The sequence below is a fragment of the Monodelphis domestica genome, chromosome 3 (genome assembly GCF_027887165.1).
Source record: "Monodelphis domestica isolate mMonDom1 chromosome 3, mMonDom1.pri, whole genome shotgun sequence".
Taxonomy (NCBI): domain Eukaryota; kingdom Metazoa; phylum Chordata; class Mammalia; order Didelphimorphia; family Didelphidae; genus Monodelphis; species Monodelphis domestica.
In genome coordinates, this window is record NC_077229.1 from 11,887,550 (window position 1) to 11,910,504 (window position 22,955).

Sequence of the window (22,955 nt, forward strand, 5' to 3'; positions counted from 1 at the left end):
CAACCTGAGGGAACAGAGGAAAAGCTTGACCAATGCAGATAAACAATCATCCAGAGGTCACCAACTCACAGATTTATGATTTGGGTTTTTGGAATTGTCCTCTTTTTCCTGAGATATGTGTAATAGCACTGAGGAAGGCAGTCAAACTGCTTTCAGGAGGGCCTTCAAAACTAGACCCAGATTGATAGCACACACACAGCAAAATTTTGTAATGGAGGTGAAACAGAGGAGGAATTCTAGACTTAAAATTGACAAAATTATGGCTACTCTTAAGCCTAACTTGGCATAAACAAATGGAGCAAAAGACCAAATTATGGTCCAAGTATTGAAGATATAGATTCTCTTGAGCTTACAGAAACCACCACTCATTTGGGGGAGCTGCACTGGTGGTTTTGTTGATAAATCCAACCACCTTGAGGGCCTCTCTGAATGGCTTGATACAGTTCATGGCCTTTATTACTACATCTTAGGACTAAAGAGGTGACTCGGTGTAACATGATGGGCCAGTCACATGGCACAGTGTAGCCCCCACAGTCTGGGGTGGAGGGAGCTGAATACCACCAAGGAATACAGTCCAAAGGCCTCAAGTCTATTTTATCATGGAATGTATGTCTATGATATAGTTTGGGGTAACATAATCCATGACAGTATCAAGGAAATGAGCAATTTGGGGGTTCAGAAGCTCAGAATGCAGACAAGATCCAGGTAACAGGCTCTCTTCAGAGTAGAAGGACTAGGAGTTGATTACATTGGATCTGTCCTAGATTTCAAGTGCTGATAGAGATATTCATCCTCACTATTTCTTTTACTATCAGTTTTCCCAGTTTCAGTATCTAAAACACTGAGTTCACAATATGTTCCTGATCCCCTATTGATTATCTACAATTCACAATAGGATTGTCTTTCTATACTCTGAACTAAAAAGCTGTTATAGGAATTTGAAATAGTTCCATCCCAGTCAGTGCAGCAATGAAAAAGTCCCAAGAAACATAGGAGAAACCATACTCTGCTTCACAGAATTATCAGAGAGATCCATATGGAACAAGATGTTCTACTTTTTGTAAGATTTGGAGGAAGAATGAATTTGCCAGGTTTGATTCAGATCTTGGACATTTTCAATTTCTTACATTAAAATTGAATTTCCAGGCAAAATCTCCAATTGAAATACAGGTCAAAATGTTATTTCTTTCAGTACCAAAATAATTTCAGTTATAAAACATTTTCTAAAAAATTCCTCCAAAATTTGTTTCTACTATATTTTCTATACAATTTTCTGTAAATAATCTCTAAAATTTCTATATGATCATATATTCAAATTTAAATTTAAAAGTATATTTCTATATTTCCATGACCCAATTTTATTTCTAATTTATTTCAAAATTTTTATTTCTGATTTTACTTTTCAAAACTATAAAACTTTTTCAAAACTATTTTCCCCCTCCTCTTAGGAACATACCCCTTTTGAATCATATTAATAAGCAATACATTCTAGACATTTTAATGTTCTACTAGAAAGTACTGAAGTGATCCCGTGAGCTACTCATGCCCATTTTATAATGACTGGGATTGCTTTGCACACCATAATGACCTCCGGTATGAATTGCCAGGCATGCTTGGTGATGACATTTTTAGAAAGAAAAGGCTTGCCTTCAGTACTCAGCTAAACCCTGTGATACCTGGATTGCATTTTAGCCTTGTGTCTTTGCCTTCTTTAACTTCATGGGTGTCTTTAAAGATGATGATTGGCCATACGCCATTGTCACCTCCAGCTTCAGTGTCCTGGGCAGCATTTATAGGCTGGGCCTTCTTAAACTGCTGCTATCTTTGGAGCTGAACCAGTTCTGTTCTTGGAATGGCAATAAATTTTGCTGTCTGGCCACTTAGATCAAGCAGGAGAGAGGATGACCTCAAAAAACACTGCAGTTCCTGTAGCCCCAAACCATGGTAGTTCTGGTAACCCCCTTCACCTCCTCTGACCCAGGATTGCCAGGGGGGAACAGTGAAATTTGTATAGTTTTGTTTTTTTAAATGGTTTTACAATCATATAAGGGTTCCACCAAATAGATGAAGGTCAGGTGGAGATTTGAAATGACAGTGATGTTTTATATTTTCCATTTTTCTAGCAAGTCTCTGGTCTAAGGAAGCCCGCATTTAGTGGTGTAGCAGCACAAGTCACTAAGCATGGGGAAATGCAATCCTTGGGCCAGGAGTGGTTGTGAGTGCTTTCACAAAGAGAAGCTGCAGTGAGCACAGCAAAGTGGCTTCACTGTCTCCCCAGAAGGTGAACTCTAGTGCTAATAGCCAGCGGACCGGATATGGAATATACCCGTCTCTTGGTCCTGGATGCTGACAGGTCCTCCTTGGGAAAAGTCCTTTTTCCTGGTGCCTGGGATGTCTTGTTTCCCTTCCTGAATCAAACGGAGCCATTTCATGGCTAGGGGAAGCCAGGAACGAGTCAGCTTTGCACTGGAGTTTGTAAATCCTTCTATATTATCTGAAATTTTGTGGAGAGATTATGATAGTCTGTGACAGCCTGATCCACATGTCATTGGTATCTAATCAGGTAAATGCAACAAATATTGGGCTTCAGATTTTGCAGCACTTCAGGAATAGAAGACAGCAGACAAATAAACACTGAGAAATGAGTGGCACTATGAAGAATCGCTATCACAGTAGTGAAATAGCTGGACTTATCATTAGGGCAAGTCAAACTACTGAAGCAAAGATAGTAATTTTCCTCTTTTGGTGAAAAAAGAGTTCACTCAAACTTCTTTTGGTAAAAATTCTAGGACTGAGACTTTTATCCTGGACTAATACTACAAGAGACAAATTGTCACCATTACATTCACTTATTACATCAACAAATTTTCATCAAGCAAATTAACAATAATGATAATCATAATGTGTGGCATAACAATTCTCAATTTACATAAAAAAATCTTTACCCACAAGATTAACAGGAGATGGAGGCATTGAGGGGTGGAGCTAAGATGGCACAGTAGCAGCAGGAGCCTCCTGAACCTCCTTCCAACAAATCATAACAAAGCCTCTCAAAAGGACAGAAATCAAAACCAGAAGAGCAAAGGGGCTCTCTCATGGGATGCATCCTTGAAGGTAGGTAGGGTCTGGGGATTCTAACAGTATAAGAGGGCAAAACTGCACTTATCAGAGTACCAGCTGATTACATCTCTCCTACACCACCTGCCATTCCAGAGTCAGAGAGAGGACCGAGGAAATCTCTGGATTCTCAGGTGCTGGCTGAAGTCACCACAGACTTATCCCTGAGGGCAATGTAAGGCTTTAGCAGCAAGACTTGAGACTCAAAGCTGAAGAGTGTGGAGCCTGGGAAGAAATAAGGCTGGATACAGCCAAGGCAGCAAGGGCAGGAAAGGTAGCATCAGTGCAAAATGCTTTAAATTTCTCTAATCAAAAAACATCACATTACCTGCCCTCACTCAAGCTCCTGGCTAGGAAATGAAGATACTACAAAGGCAAAGTCCGGCAAAACAAAAGCTTAAAAAGCAATTAACATTCAGGAACCCCAATCCACTCTTGGCAAAAAGAGTATGTCCAGCAAGATGGCCCATCTTTGGGAAAACCTTTCCACAAATTTATAATGTTTGGAGTAAAATATGGGTCTGCATCCTAGTTCAAATGATAGATAGTAGATAGGAAACTGGATGAGATGCTTACAGCAAAATATGCCACTTTTATTAGGGAAAGGGAGAGAACAGGGGCATTGTTCTGAGTGGTTGACACAACAGAAATGTCCATGGATATACAAATGAACTCAAAATATATCAGAAATTAACACAATATACCACTTCCAGTCACCCACTACCTGTGTAAAATGCAATGTCTGTGTATGCTTTATTTTCTTTGTCTTTTCCGATCCTCCTTAACTTTCCAAGTGTATTGATCTCATGGGAGCATTTCTTAAGTTTTCAATTTTTAAGTTAAGCCAGAATTTAGACATGGCCAAGGCCTTTCAAACTGAAACAGTTAGGACAAAGAGTTAAGATTGTAGTTGCATGGTTCAAGACTTTTCCCATGTGAATGGCAATGTAATATCTTAATTCATTAATTAAAAAAAAATTTTAAGGGAAATTTTGGCCATATTAGAAAAAAGTATATAAAAGGTTGATATTTTTGTATCTATAAAAAGGGGAGGGAAATTTCTCTACTCTTCATAAGGAGAGATTTTTATCTTCCTTGAGAAGGATACCAAACTTTCACTAATTCTTATAGGAAGTTTCCAATCTAACATTACTAATACTGATCAGTATATGACATATAATATTGAATGATTTTATCCAATACAATAAGGCTTCTTCTCTCCAGTGTGGATTAGTTGATGGATTGCAAGAGACCTCCTGTGTGTGAAAGCCTTTCCACAGTGTTTACATTCAAAAGGTTTCTCCCCAGTGTGGATTCTCTGATGTGAAGCAAGAGATCTTCTCTCTGTGAAAGCCTTTCCACACTGCTTACATTCATAAGGTTTCTCTCCAGTGTGGATTCTCTGATGGTTAGCAAGAGATCCTCTCTCTGTGAAAGCCTTTCCACACTGTTTACATTCATAAGGTTTCTCTCCAGTGTGGATTCTCTGATGTTTAACAAGATATCCTCTCTCTGTGAAAGCTTTCCCACACTGCTTACATTCATAAGGTTTCTCTCCAGTGTGGATTTTCTCATGTCTATTGAGAAATCCTCTCTCTGTGAAAGCCTTTCCACAATGTTTACATTCATAAGGTTTTTCTCCAGTATGGATTAGCTGATGTGCAGCAAGAGAGCGGCTATGTTTAAAATCCTTTCCACACTGCTTACATTCATAAGGTTTCTCTCCACTGTGAATTAGCTGATGTGTAGCAAGGGAGCTGCTACGTGTAAAAGCCTTTCCACACTGTTTACATTCATAAGGTTTCTCTCCAGAGTGGATTCTATGATGTACTGCAAGAGTGTCCTTTCGTTTGAAAGTCTTTCCGCACTGTTTACATTCATAAGGTTTCTCTCCACTGTGGATTAGCTGATGTGAAGCAAGAGAGCTGCTATGTGTAAAAGCCTTTCCACACTGTTTACATTTATACGGGTTCTCTCCGATGTGGATTAGCTGATGAATAACAAGAGAGCTGCTACATGTAAAAGCCTTTCCACAGTGTTTACATTCATAAGGTTTCCTTCCAGAGTGCATTCTCTGATGTTTAGCAAGAGATTGTTTCTCTGTGAAAGCCTTTCCACACTGTTTACATTCATAAGGTTTCTCTCCAGTGTGGATTCTCTGATGTTTAGCAAGATTGCCCCTCTGCGTGAAAGCCTTTCCACACTGTTTACATTCATAAGGTTTCTCTCCAGTGTGGATGGTCTGATGTGCAGCAAGATGACTACTCTGTGTGAAACCCTTTCCACAGTGTTTACATTCATAAGGTTTTTCTCCACTGTGGATTAGCTGATGTATAGCAAGAGAGCTGCTATGTGGAAAAGTCTTTCCACACTGTTTACATTCATAAGGTTTCTCTCCAGAGTGGATTCTATGATGTTTAGCAAGAGACTCCCTTCGTTTGAAAGTCTTTCCGCACTGTTTACATTCATAAGGTTTCTCTCCAGTGTGGATGCTCTGATGTGCAGCAAGATGACTTCTCTGTGTGAAAGCCTTTCCACAGTGTTTACATTCATAAGGTTTTTCTCCACTGTGGATAAGCTGATGTGTAGCAAGAGAGCTGCTACGTGGAAAAGTCTTTCCACACTGTTTACATTCATAAGGTTTCTCTCCAGCGTGGATTCTATGATGTACTGCAAGAGAGTCCCTTCGTTTGAAAGTCTTTCCACATTGTTTACATTCAGAAGGTTTCTCTCCCGAATGGCTTATTTGATCTGCGGCAAGATCAGAGTTTTGACTGAAAGGTTTCCCTCCTTCATCCTTCACAGAAACCATCTCTACCCATTTAATGTTTGGATGTCTAATGAAGTCTAAACTGCAGCCAAAGGCTATTCCTCCTAGGTTACCTTGATACATGGGCTTTACAGAAGCTTTCTCATTCCACTGAAAAAGTCCTACTTCTTCAGGAAAGCATTTGCTGTATTGACTATCCAGACAACAAACATTTCCAGAGCTCAATTTCACACGCTGATGTAGGACTGAATATTGGCTGAATTTCTCTGAAGGGTCATCAAATTCATATTCACTCTTTACATTTTTATTGATCTTGATATCAGAGTCACAGATTTTTCTCAATATGAAGTCATGGGAACCCTCATTCATGCATCTTTTGGGGTCAGATCCTTCCACAAAAAGTCTCAGCTTTGTAGACATCTCTGTCACTTCAAAATTAGTCTCTGCCTCTGAAGAAAACAAATTATGATATAAACACAGAAGGAAGGACACACACAAACATATAGAGCAATATAAGTTCTTTCCTCTGATGGCAGAAAGTAAACTGATTTTTATTCTATTTCCCCAGATAAAAAGGAGTTGTTAAACTTAAAGAAGTAGAACCAGTCTTTGAATACACCATTTGGTTATATCTACAAAATTGATGATTATAAAAAAGACTACGACATATAAAAACAATGAAATCTCATAATGAACATATGACACAGGCAGGACAAAGATTCTCATCAAACTTCACAATTCATGTCATGAGTTAAGAATGAAGGAATGACCTGAACAAATTCCTTGCAGCTAGACTATAACTCAAACACTGTACCTGACTATGCTTTGTTCTCTATATTGGACAGTCTTTCTCCACTGCCCTTTCTATCTTTCCTAAAAAGTCATTCATACATTATTGCTATAATTTTGTGAACCTCAGCTAACCTTTCATATGTTCTGTTCTCATCATTTTGGATACACTATTACATGGTAATTTTTGGTAAAATTGTATGCTAAGCAGAAAAATAGTTTCACTCTTTTGAGCTCTAATGAAGTAATTTCCAAAATGGAATATAAGTGGAATGGAGTTCTCTCTACATACTCTGAAAGGAAAATTTAATTGTTCCAACATGCAAAGACATGCCATTCAATTTAGAATTATGCCCAACTGGCTTTAAAAGATTGCATGCCCTTTGATCCAGCAATACCACTACTAGGTTTTTATCCCATAGAGTTAATTTTAAAAGGATTGTACATAAATACTCATATCCCAACTCCTTTTGGTCACAAGAAATTGGAAAATGGAGGGGTATCCTTTGATTGAGTAATGACTGAACACATTGTGATATATGGACTATAAGGTGTCATAAGGATGGATGAACTGGATGATTTTTATATGAACTGGAAGAACCTCCATGAACTGATGAAGAAGGAAATGGGCAGAACCACTGAACAGAAAACAGGAAACTTTGTGGAATGATACAATGTAATTGACTTTGCTACTAGTAGCAATGTATTGATAAAGAATAATCCTGAGGGACTTAATGAGAAAGAACGCTATCCACACTGAGGGAAAGAACTGAGTCAGTAAAAACACAGAAGAAAAACATGACTTATCACTTATATATATGTACTGTGTGAAACCCTCTACCTCTTTTATGATTACAATATAATCATCCTTTATAATTACTTTAATAACATAATCATAAATCTAAATAGTCAAATAATATAATTAACTTCATAAGAATTATAAACAATAGCTAAAAATGAAATAAAGTTTAGTATTGTATCAAATCTCATTTATAGGCATTTTTACCTTAATATTATGAGCCAAGTTTTTCACTTAGCCCACTACATGCCTGTTTTTGTATAACAAAATAGGTCAGATGGGGGTGGTGAACTATTCTTTTTTGTATAAGAAGATACTTATAGAGGCACCCAACTTATTACTCCTAATATTTCATAATAACTGTCAGCAGAAAAACACTTAGCCCCCAACCCCTTCTTACAGAGTCCTTAGAAAGGTCAGCTATAATAATACACAAAAGTTACCACCCATAGCGAATATTTTTTACACTTTATAGCTTAATCAGCACTTGCATCATTAATTAAGAAATGCCTATGTGAAAGATTTTGCATCCATTCGATTTTAATTTTGATTGTATTTTCTGTCACTGTGTCATCAGATTTCTTGACATAGAAAAGGCTGTCTTCTATAGCTTGGGGTCTCTGTTTATGATCTTGACTAGAGTCTAGGTTTACTGTGAGACTGGTCTCCTCTCATTAAACTTATTTAGCTGAGCGTTTTGTACTGGTCTGATAAATTTTCACCACAGTACATGAGGGAGGTTATGGTTTTTAAAGATTGCTCTATTGCAAAAATTAAAAATAGGTATCAAGTGATAACATTTATATATAATCTAGTGGAATTGTTTGTTGGCTCCGGCAGAAGGGAGGGAAGAGGGGTTGGAAAGAAAATGAATCATGTAAACATGGAAAAATGCTATAAAAATTAAGAAAGGGAAAAATGATCTCACGCCATTTAGTGCATACATACAAATTATTCATCTTATTTTATGATTACAATATATAATGTCTCATGACCTCCCTATACTTGAGTCCCTCATCCATCTCTCAGAAAATGAGCAGCATGATTCAAAATTGGTCTGCCAGTCCCCAATTCTAACACTCCCTTCACTAGAACAGATAAAAGTTTTTTGGGATAACAGCCCTTATACAGTTGCTTTCACCTCACTCACCTGGACAGGAGCTCCTTAGGCTTTTTTGCTCTAGCAGCCATGGTGCTTTCCCTTGCTGAAAACAAGAGGTAAAATATTCTCTAGGCACTGGAAGACCTGGGCATAAGAAAGAAGAGATCTATATTAAGGGAAAGGGTCATGAAAGTAAGGTCTACAGGATGGATTCTATTGTATTCACTCTTAGAATATTTGCACGAGGGTGAATATCATGGAAAACATTTGCAATCAGAAAATTCCATCTTTACCTCTTATAATAGAAGAATAGGCACATTCCACAACTTCTACTACACAGAAATTAATGGTAGCTGGTAGTGAAATGATAAGAGATCAAAACTTGGAGTGAGAAAAACGAATTTAATCCAGGCTCAGAAAGATGATAAATGGGTGCCCTTGAGTATGTTATTTAAACTTTGTTCGTCTCAGTTGCCTCAATTGTGAACTGAGGGCAATGAGAGTATCAAACTCACAGGGGTGTTGTGAAATTAATGATGATTATGAAAAACTTTTCCCAGTAGAGGACATAGAACAGATAATCTGAAATACTGATTCCCTTTCTTTCCATTCCCATCATCTAGAATGGGATTTGAGGGAAGAATGAAAGAAGAATTAGAATAAACTTGCTAGTATAGGCAGAATTAACTGTGAGCTCGTTTTATATTTTCTTTTTTTATTTCCATGTTCTGGAAATAACAGTCCCCTTACCTTTGCTCTCTAAATCACTACTTGCATATGTCAAATGGGTTTCTGGTGAACAAAATATCACGGGATTCTGGTTTTTAATACACTGTGCTATCTGCTTCCATTTCTTACGTGAGTTCATCTCATTTATAATCCAAGGTATGATAACCATCTCAGTATTCCCCTTCATCTTGTTTTCCTCTTTTAATCCTGAACTTTGTTAGGGATAAAACTTGTGTTTGGACAGAACATATTTTAATTGGTAGCCAGGGATTTTAAATTCTAAATCCCAATGAAATACTCAAGTCAGAATGGAAGTTTATGGTGATTTATTTACAATAGAGTGAAGATATTAAGGAAGAAAGAAAAAGAGGAAAAAGAGAGAGACACCAAGCAGGGTTTTACAAGTTCCAGTGGAGGGTCAGGGAGGAGGGGAGGGATTTCATCTAGCATGGCCATGGGGCCTCCTCCAATATGAGGGGCCTCCTCAGAGGCTGGTGCCTCCAAAAAGCCAAGGGAAAGGGAATCTCAAGATATGGGCATCCCCAGAAGTTTGAGCCTCCAGAAAATCCAAGGAAAGGGGAGTAAACCCTGCACTCACCAGATGACAATCTAAGGGAAGCAGTCTGAGGTCTCATATTTGAGCTCCTCCACAGTCAAGTTCCACTGCCTAGTCCCTTTCACATGAAGTGACTCGAAATATAAAGGCAGTTCTTTACATAACTTCCTGTGTCTCACATGTACCACTGGTGGCTTAACCTTGGCTTTGGACAGCCCGGGGGGTCAGTCAATTGTTTCTGATTTGTCACTTGCTAGCACATGTAGGTCATAGACCTTCCTGCCCCAAACTTAATCCTTAAGTGGGGCGTGTATACATTCCTGGTTGCTAAAATTCTAAGGACTAAGCAGAGTGGAGTAAATCTGAAATTCACAACCTTCTCCTTTCACTTTCTATCCACCTTTCCCTTTTAATCACTCCCTATATTCCACCTCCCTTATATTATTGTCCAACCTCCACCACCTTCCTTATTCTGCTCCTGTTACTCTAGAGTGAAGATAAGATTCTATAACCCACTGAGTCTGGGTGTTATTCCCAATGAGAATAATTAGTACTGATTGCCTGTCACCACCCTCATTATTCCCCTCTACTGTGTTACAAGGGAATCACAACTGTAATGGTTTTTCTTCCCATGCCTCTTTATTTGATATAATTTACCCCATGTTACTTCTCTCTTCTATTCTTTCAGTGCTATCCTCTTTTCCACCTCTTAAATTTTTTTCACATATCTTCCTTAACACTTTAATACCACACTTTCTGTATAAGTATACTTCTTCCAACTACTATGATAATGATAAAACGATTTTAAAAGTGACAAATATCATCTTTCCACTAGGCACATGAAAAATTTAACCTTCTTGACTCCTGTAAATTTTGTCTTTCTTATTTTTCTTTTATTGCTTCTTTTGAATTTTGGATTGGGACATTAACTTTTCTGCTTTGTTCTGTTCTTTTTATTAGTAATGCTTGGACCTCCACTTTATTTATTAAATAATAATTTTTCTCCCTGAAAGAATATGGTCCATCTTCATGGGAGGGTAATTCATGGTTATAAACCCAGTCTCTACACCTTTTAGAGTATCATATTCCAAGCATTTTGATCCTTTAATACAGAACTACCCAGAACCTGTAAAATTAACACTGGCTGCATGATATAAGAATTGTTTCTAACTAGCTTAGTGCTATACTATCTCCTTAGCATGAAAGTTCTTAAATTGGGATATAATATTCTTGGGAGTTGTGATATGGGGATTGACTGCAGGAGGTGATCTGTGGATTCTTTCCATTTCACTTTTAACCCATGACTGGAGAATATTGAGGCAGTTTTCTTTTGATAATTCTATAGAATATGACATCTAGGCCATTGTGGTTGGAGGGGTAGTATAATAAATCTTAGATTGTCTTTCATGAATCTATTTTCCAGGTCAGGTACTTTTTTCAGTCAGATATTTCATATTTTCTTCTCTTTTTAAATTCTTTTGATTTTCTTTTATCGCCTCTTGGTGTCTCATAAAGTCATTAGTTTCTATATGCTGAATTCTAATTTTAAAAGGAAGATTTTTGATCCTCCTTTTCCATTTGGTCCATTTTACTTTTCTAGGAACTCTGTTCTATATTGGATTGTTTTACCCTTTTTTTCCAGGTAGTCAACACTACATTAAAAAAAAAAACATAAAACTCTTTTCTTTATTAGATTTTTAAGCTTCTTTTGCTACTTAACCAATTTTGCTTTTTCATCTCTTATTTTATTTTTGTAATACTTGCATTTATTTGCCCCATTTTTCTTCCACTTCATTCACTTCATATTTTAATTCCTTTTTGAACTCTTCAAGCACCTGAGACCAATTACAATTATTAACTGATGTTTTGCATGTGGAGGCTTTTATATACCAATGCCCAGCTCAGGATGTGCTTTGCTCTTTGCCTCCTCAGATATTTTCTAATCATAGAAAGAATATTTTTCTTTTGCTTATTAAATCCTGTATATCTGTCTTGGAAAAAAAAAGACATTCACTTAATGGCAGATTCAGAGTCAACAGTGAAAATGACCCTTACCCACACAGAGTAGATTTTGCACATTCTCCAGCATAACCTCTAGATACAATTCCTTCTGAGAATGGTCCAAAAGGCACCACTCTTCCTGGGTGAAGTCCACAGCCACATCCTTGAATGTTAATGAGCCCTAAGACGACAAAAGTCAGAAGATTTAGGGCTTAAGCTTCAGAATTTGTCTACTAAAACCCTACTCCACTTACTGGAGGAAACTAAAGTATACAAAGCTTTCATCCAAACTCCTGACTTTGAAGTGTGTTGAGCCAGCATTGGAGATCAGTCATTCAGAAACCAAAAGAATAATCACAAAATCATTTTATATCTAAAGTGAGAATCATGTTGTGAAGAGTAAAACCTGGAGAAATGTCTCACTCTGAAATGATTTTCCCTATGTAATCAGGCAGATGGAAAGTGCTCTCTGAGTGAAATGGGAGATTCTATGGAAGAGAGATTCAAAGGGTGATCTGAAATTTCTCCTCATCACAAAAGTGAGAATTGAGCTGGTAAGAACATTTCTTACAAGACTTTCTAAGAAGGTAGAATATACTGTGTATACTAGGGGGAAAATGTTACCAATGATCAATGAGGAGAAAACAAAGAAAAAGGAATTCTCTACCTAAGTTCCTAAAAGTCTGAACTACTCTTATCTAGATGAAAGCATCAAGAGGAATCCATTGAGTTATATGGGATCAGACTAATTCGAGCTCAGTCTTATGCTAAATTCAGAATTTGGGGAACCACTGGGTATGATGTGCCATAGCCAAAACATTTTGTCTTTGCTTCATGATAATTTTGTGGGTGGAATATTGTCAATCATTTTATATTTAGATACACAGGAAGAAGAGTAAGTCTGATGAGGAATGGAAGGGTGTTCATCTCTTAAAAATATTTTAGCGATTAAATTAGTCAAAAGAAAGATACTAACAGTGTAATGACTGGAATTCCCAAGAGACAGAATTTCTTCATTTGAAATAGCTAATTGACTGGTAATTTAATGTGGCCATTTGACACTCTCCAAAATCTAAAAGAAATGGGTAGGATGAGCTAACATAATAAAAATTATGATCCAACTTGTGTCATAACAGTCAAAATACCAAAAAACTTTTTTATAAAATTAGAAAAAAAATATACTAAATTTTATCTGGAAGAAAGTAAAGATCAAGAATATGAATGGAAATAGTGAAAAAATTGTGAAGGATGATGGTCTGTCTAGAAGTACCAGACCTTTAAACTGCATAAAAAAGCAGTGATCATCAAAACAATATGTTACTTGCTTAGAGAAAGAAGGGCGGATTATTGGAATTGACCAGGGGTAAATGACTTAACAGATAGAAAAATAGTAGTTCTCTATTCTAGCCCAGGTCTTTTGTCTCTCAGTCTCTCTGTCACTTTCTCTTCCTCCTCTCTGTCTCTCCCTCTCCCCCAATCCCATCTGGATAGCTCAACATTCAGTCAACTCCCATGAGATCTCAGATTCATTAATTATCATTGAGGAGGGGAACTTAGGAGACCTCAACTCCTCCTTCAATACCATTCTGACTATTGTAAAAGATGTTGCTCTAATAATTCTGGAAATTTTGAGAAGAAATCTTTGCACTCCACACATGTCCTCCCAGAAAGATGGGAGCCAATGCATCTAAGGATGTAAGTAGGATGGTGCTGAGCTGCAGTCTATTCCGGGGCACCAACAGCATCCCTGCTCAATTGAGCCAAAGTGGCTGCTGATTTCCCATAGCATCTGCGGTCCCTTTAGAGGGAGCCTAACATCATCTACATTATCTGTGCCCTGGAAGAGAGAGCTTGCCAGGGTTCAATTCATTCCCGTAAAGCTGATCATCAGGTTTGCTTATTGTAAAAATGGAGATTTGAACCCCAGACTTCAATCCCCAGAAGTCCTTGGTAGTTCCCAGAATTCCCTAAAATCTTACCTGAGTCCTCACCTTGGCTGAGAACACAATTTGTACTTAAACTGACTCTCTGCCTACTTCGGCTCTCTCTGCTTCCGCTTCTACTTCCTGTCTTTAGATGGGGCTACCCTAGAGTGTCCTGGCTAGGGGTTAGGGTCTCACAGGGTTAGAGGGAAGGGTGTCCTAAAGACTAGGAAGAAAAAAATGGTGTGGGAGCAGATAAGCCATAATTTGCTAATCTTTCAATGGAGTGCCAGAAAAGCCTTAACCTGAGGTCAAAGATGGTGAGGAAGGTTTGAGGGGGGGGGGGAGGAAATAAAACAAAAACAAAAAAAGGCTTTTTACTTAAGGCAAAATAAAGACTTTTCCTGGTAGGTAACGCAAGCCTCCTTCCAGGGTACAGCCTGAGGAACAGCCTGGGCCTACAGAGTAGGGGGATGGGCACTAGCTCTGAGGGGTGTCTGGACTCTCAGACTTTCATAGGGAAAGGCTTAGCAGGGACCTGTTCCAGTGACCTTGTCTAAGAGGGTAAAAGGCTTAGGTGGAGAGTACAGGCTGTGTGCAGGGTTCCCTGCTGGGATTTTTCCCTATTAGGCTCTGAAATGCTTCTCAGGGTTAAGGGAGCAGCTTTTGGGATCTTTCTGTTACTTTCCCAAGGCCCCACCTCCCACCTAGGGTAATGCTACAAGAAAGTGGGGGTTCAGAGGGGCCTTAAAAAAAAAAGAAAAAAATGGACTCCGAGGAGCAAGATACTCTTCTTTAGAGAGCTAGAATTGCAGAGATTTGGGTTATACCTGGTTTGGGGGTCAGGGAATCAGAGCCCAATTCCCCAAACCTGGCTTTTCTTGGGGGTGTAGAGGAGGAGAGAAAACTAAAAGCTAAGCTTGTTAACCTCCCCCAATACTTATCTCCTTCTCACGAATCCAGAGTTCTGGACTAGAAGGTAGAAGATTCCATTGGCGCCTTTTCACCAAGTAGCTCCCTGTGAGGGCAGGCAGATTGTTGCTAAAAACACGAGCTCACCAGGCAGCAGTACGGTGATGGGTCAGGGCTCTACTCAACTGTTCTCAGTTGAAGGGAAAAGAGGATTGGAATTCCCCTGTCCACACGCAACTTCTGGGGAATCAGCAGTGGTCAGGAGGCAACAGCAGCACAGTTTTTCCATAGAAGGGAGGCACTTGCAAAGGACTTTACAGTATCAGACCAAAGGCTGCAGCTATGAGGCTAATGTGCCCTTTTGTCTATTTCTAGCTGCTCTACAACCTTAGAGAGGAGGAGGAAGAGTTCTGAACTCCAGAGTTACCTTCTATCAAACTGACTTAAGGATAGCTTTAGAGAGTAAAAAGTGAAGAAAGTGAAAGTCCTGATCCAACTTTGTGGTCAGCCAAATTGTAATATTTAAAAGTAAATAATGAGGCTGTTAGCAGCTTTATTATATCAAGGTAGGAAATATTTTCTACTTCCCTCGTACACTTCTTTCATTTGCTATATTTATATTACATTGAATAATTAAGAGCTACTAACAGATTTTTTTTGACTTAAGAAGTTAATTCTTTTCATAAACGACGACCACAACAACTCTAAAATTTTATAATCAAACCAATCCTAAATCTTACACTGGCAAGACAGCCCCTGTGTATGAAAGCCTTTCTACATTATTTGCATTCATAAAGTCTCTCTACAGTGTGTACTGGCTGGTGTTCAGCAAGAAGGTCCCTCTGCCTAAAAGCCTTTCGGTCACACAGTGGATCAAAAGCCAGGCCTAGAGACAGGAGGTCCTGGGTTCAAATCTGGACTTAGACACTTGCCAGCTGTGTGACTTTGGGCAAGTCATTTGACCCCCATTGCCTAGCTCTTACCACTCTTCTGCCTTGGAACCAGTAGACAATATTAATTCCAAGATGGAAGGTAAAGGTTTAAAAATAAAAAACAAAAGGTTTTATAAGCAATGACTACAAGGCTTGTACAAGAGTTGGAAACAGAGTCTGAATCCTTTGTATATATTTGTCCTACAAGGTCCCTCACACAGACAGCAGTCCAGCTAAATCTGAGTTTCTCCTTCCCAAGCCCAGCTAATTCCCTCACTCCTAATTTTAACACTATCAGGCTAAGGAATAGTCCGAACAGGTACACAAGGCAAAGGGAGAGGGCCAGGCTCCAGAGCAGGGAGTCCATGACCCTCCCAGGTCAGAAGAGTCTTGAAACCCTGCTGAGATGTTTCCTTGAAGGAACTACTTAGTAGCAGTGGTCTGAGGACAATACTCAGCTGAAACCTCTATTTGGCTCTTGGCAAGATCTCCAGAATGCTTCTTGCCTCCTTGGGGTCTCCATTCAAAAGCCCACAATGCCCACAGAGTTTTGCCAAGTCTCCTCTTCTCCCCCAGCATCCTCTGCTCCTTAAGGGTCTTTGCTGTTATTAAAGTCTTGGCTACCTTTTTATAACTCAACTAATCACCAACCCACACTACCAGCAACCAACCCCCCAGGCCCAACTCACGCCCAGCAGCCAACTTTCCCTGAACTGCCAGCCTTAACTGCACAACCCACTGTGAGCCACTGACTCTCCAGTCATCAACTGACAGTCTGCAACTCACCCCCACTCAGCAGAATGCTCTGACTGAGACATCTTTCTGCCCCCTTGCCTCTTGAAGACAGAGGGAGAGATGAAGAAAACTCGATTAACACTATCCTGACAATAGACATTTCCTGAACTCAATTTCAGATACTGACTTAGGACCGAACATGGGCTGCATTTCTCTGCAGCTTCATCAAATTCACAGCCACTCTTTAGTTTTTTATTTACCTGCATATCAGAGTCACAGATTTCGCTCAAAATGCCGTCATGGGGAACCTCATTCATGCACCTTTGGACGCCAGATCCTTCCACAAGAAGCCTCAGCTTTGTAGACATCTCCTTCATTTCAAAATTAGTCTCTGCCTCTGAAGAAAACAAATTATGATATAAACACATTAGGAAGGAGGACAGACACACACATAGAGCTATATAAGTTCTTTCCTCTGATGGCAGAAAACAAAATGATTTTTATTCTATTTTCCCAGGCAAAAAAGTTTTTATAAACTTAAACAAACAGAGCCAGTCTTTGGATACACCATTTGGTCTTATCTACTAGATGGATTTTAGAAATATTTTCACACATAACAACAATGAAACCTCACAACAGACCTGTGACACAGCCAAGTCCAAGATACTCATCACACTTCACAACTCATGTTCTGAGTTTGACTACAACTCAAACCCTGTGCCTGAGCATGCTCTGTCCTCCAGATTGGACACTCTTTCTCCACTGCCCTTTCTATCTTTCCTAAAAAGTCACTCATCTATTGTTGTTATAATTTTGTGGATCTCAGGTAACCTTCCAGATATTCTGTTCTCATCATTTTGGATGCACTTTCATATGGTCATTCTTGGTAAATTTTGCATGCTAAGCAGAAAAATGACTTCTCTCTTTTTAACTCTCATGCAGTAATTTTCAAAATGGAATAAATTTCCTCCTTTTATCTATACACGCAAAGATATTATGCCATTCGATTTTGAATTATGTCCAACCGGCTTTAAAAGAATGTATGGCCTTTGATCAAGCAACACCACTACTTGGTTTGTATCCCAAAAGGATAATAAAAAGAGTTGTATAAAACTACTCATATTCCCACTTTTTGTGGGGCATCAAATTAGAAAATGAGGGGATATTCCTTGATTGAGAAATGACTGAACAAACTGTGGTAGATGATGGTGATAGAATACTACTGTGCTGTAAGGAATGATGAATTGGAGAATTTCTATATGAACTGGAAGAACCTCCATGAACTGATGCAGAGTGAAATGAGCAGAACCCAGAGAACATTGAACACAGAAAGTGAAATTTTGAGGAATGATCCAATTTAGTGAACTTTGCTACTAGTAGCAATGTAATGGCACAGGACAATCCTGAGGGACTCATGAGAAAGAACGCTATCTATATTGAGGGAAAGAAGTGTGGGAGTAGAAACACAGAAGAAAAGTGTATGACTCATCACTTGTATATATGGGTACTAGGAGTGTGAAAAGCCCTACCTCTTTTACGATTGTAACAGTATTATGCTTTTAATTATTTTAATAACATTAATCTTAAGTTAAATGTAAAAAATATAGTTTGTTTTATAAGAATGATAAACATTAGCTAAAAAAATAAAGTTTAGGTTGGTGTCAAATGTTGTTTACAGGAATTTTGACCTTAAGCCTCCACCCCAAGTTTACACAAGAAACTTCACAGACTTTATTAAATGTACACATTACATTTTTCAGTTAAAGAATAATAAGGAAATCATCAGAAGTTTTTTAGCAATTATGTAAAATAATTCATCCTTATGGCAGGATGAGTTCTAACTAAAAGGAAATCAAATAAAATTTGTGGGATGAAATATATTCTCTGTATGTGAAACCTGGAAAACTTTCTGCTTTAAGCACCTGATTGGTATGATTTGCCATTTGAGGGAAGAGTTTTTTGAACAGTCACTAACATTATTTTCAGTCTTGACTTCAGTTATAATTGTCTGATGAGTTCTTGATCATGAAGCTGGTAATCCACCATTCCAGAGAGAAGCCACAAGTTACTCAAGAATGTGATCTGGAACCGTTACAGGTGGAGACTTTGTCTGGCAAAACTCAAGGGGGTGATTCTAAGCATATCTGTGTGAATTCCTTTTTGACTCATTTGAGAAGTTGTACTAATCTGTCCTGAGATCTGCTTTGTAAAAAGATTTTATCAGGAACATCTAAAGAATCTCTACAAGTAACAGGGAACCATTGAAATAAATATACTGAAGAGGAGACCTATTCCTAACGTCTGAGGTGGTTTTTGAGCCTCAAAGAACTACCTGGGACATCTGAAACCCGAGATAGAGTTTTTAGACATGGAGGATTGACAACTATGTTGCAAAAAAGCCTGATACTAGTTAATGTTGTCAACTGCTACTGGATAACCTTTGCTTTCTGGATTACTCTCTCTGTACACACATTTCTTCTGTTTTCAAGCTGAGAGGATAAAGAAAAGATTGAAAACCATCATAGTAATACCTTAGGACAAACCCATAACAAACAGTCTGCTAGTTCTTCATTTCTCTAAGAAAAAGAAATCTGTGTGATGAAACTTTCCGGTTTTCCTTGGTCTGATGTTTTTTTGAACAACACTTGTGCTCTTTCATTTGATTCTTTGGTAATCTTCTCCTGCTTTTATCTTGCTGACAACTAACTCTCCCTTGAGTGATCTGTTACAATCAGAACCTTCAGAAAGTACCTCATTAAGAAATGAGATTTTTGCCCAGTCTGCATTGTGATATTTTTCTTTCTGCTTTGCTGGCATAGAGATACAGTTAAAGAAACCCCAGGGGGCAGCCAAGTGGCTCAGTGGGTGGAGAGTCAGTTCTAGACAAGGGAGTTCCTGGGTTAAAATCTGGTCTGAAACATTTCCAAGCCGTGTGACCCTGGGCAAGTCACTTCACCCCCATTGCCTGACCCTTACTGCTCTTCTGCCTTGGAACTGATATATAGTATATGCACTCCCATTAGGTTCTTCATTGGAAAAAGGATATAACTCATGTTTTCTCTTTTGCTGTCCCGCCCATGGTAAAGGATGCTGCTCTAATATCTCTGGCCATTTTCAGAAGACATCTTTGCCCTCACACATGCCCTCCCAGACAGATGGGAGTCCCTCCCTCTAAGGATGGAAGCAGGAGGGTGCTGAGCCCTGAACCTCTGCAGCCTACTCTGGGCCACCAACAACAACAGCATCCTGCTCAACTCAGCCTGCTGGCTGCTGGTGTCTCACAGCAGCTGCTGCCCATTGAAGGGAGCCCAACATCCTCCACACTGCCTGTGCCCTGGAGGAGAGCTTGTTGGGTTCACTTCATTTACATAAAGCTGATCATCAGGTGTTTTTATCTGACATTTGTGATCCTACACTGTAAACTGATACCTCCAAACTGTGAGCCATGGCAGCTCCCTCATTCTCCCAGAACCTCATGCTCTGAAATGGTGTCACCGTCCTGGCAGGTTTCTGTCCTCCCTAACCAGCTCCTGTAATGGCTGCCTGAAGTCAGTGAAACCCCCAAAAGCTCCAGTTCTAGGGATTCTGGTAACTAGAGATGTCACTCCAGGGTGGATGAATCAGTGGCAGCGCCTGGGCCTGTCTGGCTGGAACCTGGGCTGCTCATTTAGGCAGGAGCTACTGAGGCTGGAAACCCCCAGAATACAGTGGATATGGAGGCAGCCAGGGTGAACCCTTGATCTTAAGCAGTGATGGTGCCCCTGGAGACTTGGCAAAGACACAGTTCTTAGTTCTTCCAGCATGGGGGAGGATGGCCAGGGCTGGGGATGGGCTGCACTTACCTGGGATGGTGGCTTCAGGGTCCTGGGAGTTATTCCCTCTGGCTCTGGGGTCTCTGCTTGGGGTAGACTCTAGTCCTTCAGGGAGTGGGAGCCCCAAGGTGGGGAGACTTCCTCTTTGGACACCTGTGGGGAATGAGACAGGGGGAGGGCTCAGAGGAGATCCCAGGCCCTTTTGATGGCCTCGGGGGAGACTCTCCCCAACAGAGAACAGGGAGCCTCAGGCTTGGAAGGGCCTTGGACTGGTGGGGAAGCTTCTGCTGCCATCTTTGGCTTCATTCCATTCAGAAACTACATTGATGGATTGTGGGAGATAGATGGGGGGAAGGGGCAGAGGGGAAGACGGGCATCAGGCGGGGGAGAGGCGAGCCTGTTGGCATTTCTTCTGTGCCCAAGATCAGGCTCCTTCCATGGCATGTGGGCACAGGAACCCCCACCCTCGCTGCCCCCTGACGGGTTCATGTTGCCTGCTTCTCCCATCGGGGATGCGGACTCATTCGCTTCTCTGGGGGAGGACAAAGCCCCGCCATGGCTCCTGGTATAGACAGAGCCGCCCCGGCCTGAGCCAGGCACTTCCGTGTTTGCCCTTTTCTGTGGTCCTTCAAATTGATGGTCAAAAAAGGACACAGAAATGGAGACAAGCCCTCCCCCCACCACAAGCATTTACACTGGGAAGCCGGGCTCCTGCCCCTCCTCTCTGCTTGCACATGCGCCTCCCCCTCTCCCCCAGCTCAGCAATCTGAAACTGCACCACCGGGGTCTTACTGTGGCCCGGGAGTTGGGAGCAGAAAGTCTCAGTAGCCAAGGCAGGGAGCCAGAGCCGCACCTGCGCACTGGTTCCCTCTAAGCCTCACCCAAAAAAGGGGTCCAAAAACTGCAACTGAGCCTTCGAAGACCTGGGACTACCTACAAAAGATTCCCAGAATGCCTTGGGGATGCCACAGGGGGAGGTGCCAAGATTTCTGTCACATCCGAAACTAGGCATTCTGGGAAATGTTGTAAGGGGGGGCGGGTTTACAGGAGGTCGAGTTAGGAATTCTGGGAAATAGAGTCCGGCTTGGGTCTCTGGGTCTAGGGCCATGGTGGGAAAGGAGTTATACAGGAATTCGGAGAGTCGTGCTGGAGTGAGACGGGGCCGGTGCAGCCTCCTCCTCCCCAGCCCGATTTCCCCTCCAGTCCAGCCCAGATTCTTCTTTAGCCTGCAAAACGCCTCAGGCGAAAGCCTGGTACACAGAAAGCTCCGGATGGGTGTCTATTGATTGAATGACAGACTGACGGATCAACAGATTTATGCTCTCCGCGGCCCGGTAGGTGGCGCTCGGATCCCCCAGTGGGACACACATGGACACACTCACAGACTCCCCCCTCCCCCCAGCACACACTTTTACAGCCCCGCACACCACCTCAGCCAGTGCCCACTTGTTGCACATGCGCACATGCTTTCGGCCACACTCCCAGGCTCACTCACCCGGGAAGGGTGCACCCGGGTCTTCCCCTTTCCCGGGAGTTACGGAGCAGAAATTCTCAGCCAACAGAGCACGGAGCCCCAGGGAGCCCCGGCCCCCCCACCCCACCGCCAGCACCACTGACTCACTTCGCTTCTGCTCTCACCCAGCAAAGATCCTAGAAGCACAGCAGCAAGTCTTCCAGGATATGAGACTGGGCACATGAGTTCCCAGCATGCCCAGACGTGGTCACGATGGGGAGGAGCCGAGAATAGGGTGAAGTCAGGGAACCGACTCTCTGCGAAATGGAGTCAGCCATGGTGGGGGGGGGGAGCCCCAAGACCTGCACAGGCATTCTGGGAAATGGAGTCCTCCTGTCTAGGCCACTCCATGTACAGGCTCGGTGGGGGAGGGGTTGTTCCCCAATCAGGGCGGCAGCAGCCTTCTCCCCGCACTCCCATTTCTCCTTCCCGCCCAGCTCTTCTGCTTCTTTAGATTGGAAGCTACCTCAGGCTACAGCCAGGCACTTAGAGGTGCCTAATAAGTGTCTATTCATTGACTGAATGATTGATTAATCAATGGATTTCTCCCCCCCCCCCCCAAGGGCCTGAGGAGGTGGCTCTTGGATCCCTGGTTCTGACAGAGAAGGAAACTGGAACAGAGAGCAGCAGCTGACAGTCCAGGCCCAGGCCCCCCTTCCCAAGTTCCCCTCCTCCAATGATCTCTCTGAATATTTTGCTGCTACCTCAGCTTTGGGGAGACCCCCAGACCCCCAAAAGAGAGGCCAACCCTCTCCTCAAGTGTAGGTGACTCGGGGGCTGCCTTCCTGGGCCTGGAACCCCAAGATCTGGGCTGAAACTTGGCTTCCAACACTGCCCAATGAGGGGAGGGGAGCCTGGCCAAGACCCTTCCCAGCCTTTACCTCAGTTTCCCCCACTGTGGAATCCAGAGAATAAGAGGCTGAGCCTGGGGCTATGGGGAAGCTGATCCAGAGAGGATCTGGGGGAAACAGAGCTGCTTCCTCCAGGTCTCCTGGGCCTCTGGGCCAGCTGAGGAGGGTCTCCTTCAGCACCTCCCCCAGCCCACAAGGCCCAAAGACCCCTCAGAGGCCTGGAGGAGGCCCAGGAACCCCCTCCTGCATGTTGGGAGGCCACAGAAGGCAGCAGCATCCACTGAGCCCAGACTCTGAGCCCTTATTGACAGAGGACAATCTGGGGGTATCTGTGTGTCAATGATTATAAGCTATATTTTTGAATTTTAAAACTCTTTTGTTATTATATTTTCTTTCATGTGCAATATAGTATTTT

General features: G+C 41.3%; 1 protein-coding gene across 2 annotated transcripts; it reads right to left on the reverse strand.

Moving 5' to 3' along the window:
- Positions 1-1,356: 1,356 nt before the first annotated feature.
- Positions 1,357-22,124, reverse strand: LOC107648895 (zinc finger protein 420-like). Of its 2 annotated transcripts, none has more exons than XM_007490738.3 (6): positions 21,815-22,124; positions 20,207-20,329; positions 16,625-16,761; positions 11,918-12,044; positions 8,626-8,721; positions 1,357-6,336 (listed from the first exon to the last, which is right to left on the reverse strand). In XM_007490738.3, exons 1-6 carry the CDS (start codon positions 21,870-21,872, stop codon positions 4,310-4,312), a joined length of 2,568 nt encoding a protein of 855 aa, XP_007490800.3. In that variant the 5' UTR covers positions 21,873-22,124; the 3' UTR covers positions 1,357-4,309. The 2 variants fall into 2 exon arrangements, with proteins under 2 accessions (XP_007490800.3, XP_056676519.1); XM_056820541.1 differs by lacking the exon at positions 21,815-22,124 and adding an exon at positions 21,058-21,157.
- Between the last annotated feature and the right edge of the window lie 831 nt (positions 22,125-22,955).

Coding starts and splice junctions, on each gene's coding strand:
- LOC107648895 (XM_007490738.3), bottom strand. CDS start 21,872: ATGTGCCCAGTCTCATATCCTGGAAGACTTGCTGCTGTGCTTCTAGGA. Junction 20,330..21,814: donor GCTTCTAGGATCTTTGCTGG/GTGAGAGCAGAA, acceptor CATTCCCCACAG/GTGTCCAAAGAGGAAGTCTC. Junction 12,045..16,624: donor TCTGTGACTCTGATATGCAG/GTAAATAAAAAA, acceptor TTGTCGTCTTAG/GGCTCATTAACATTCAAGGA.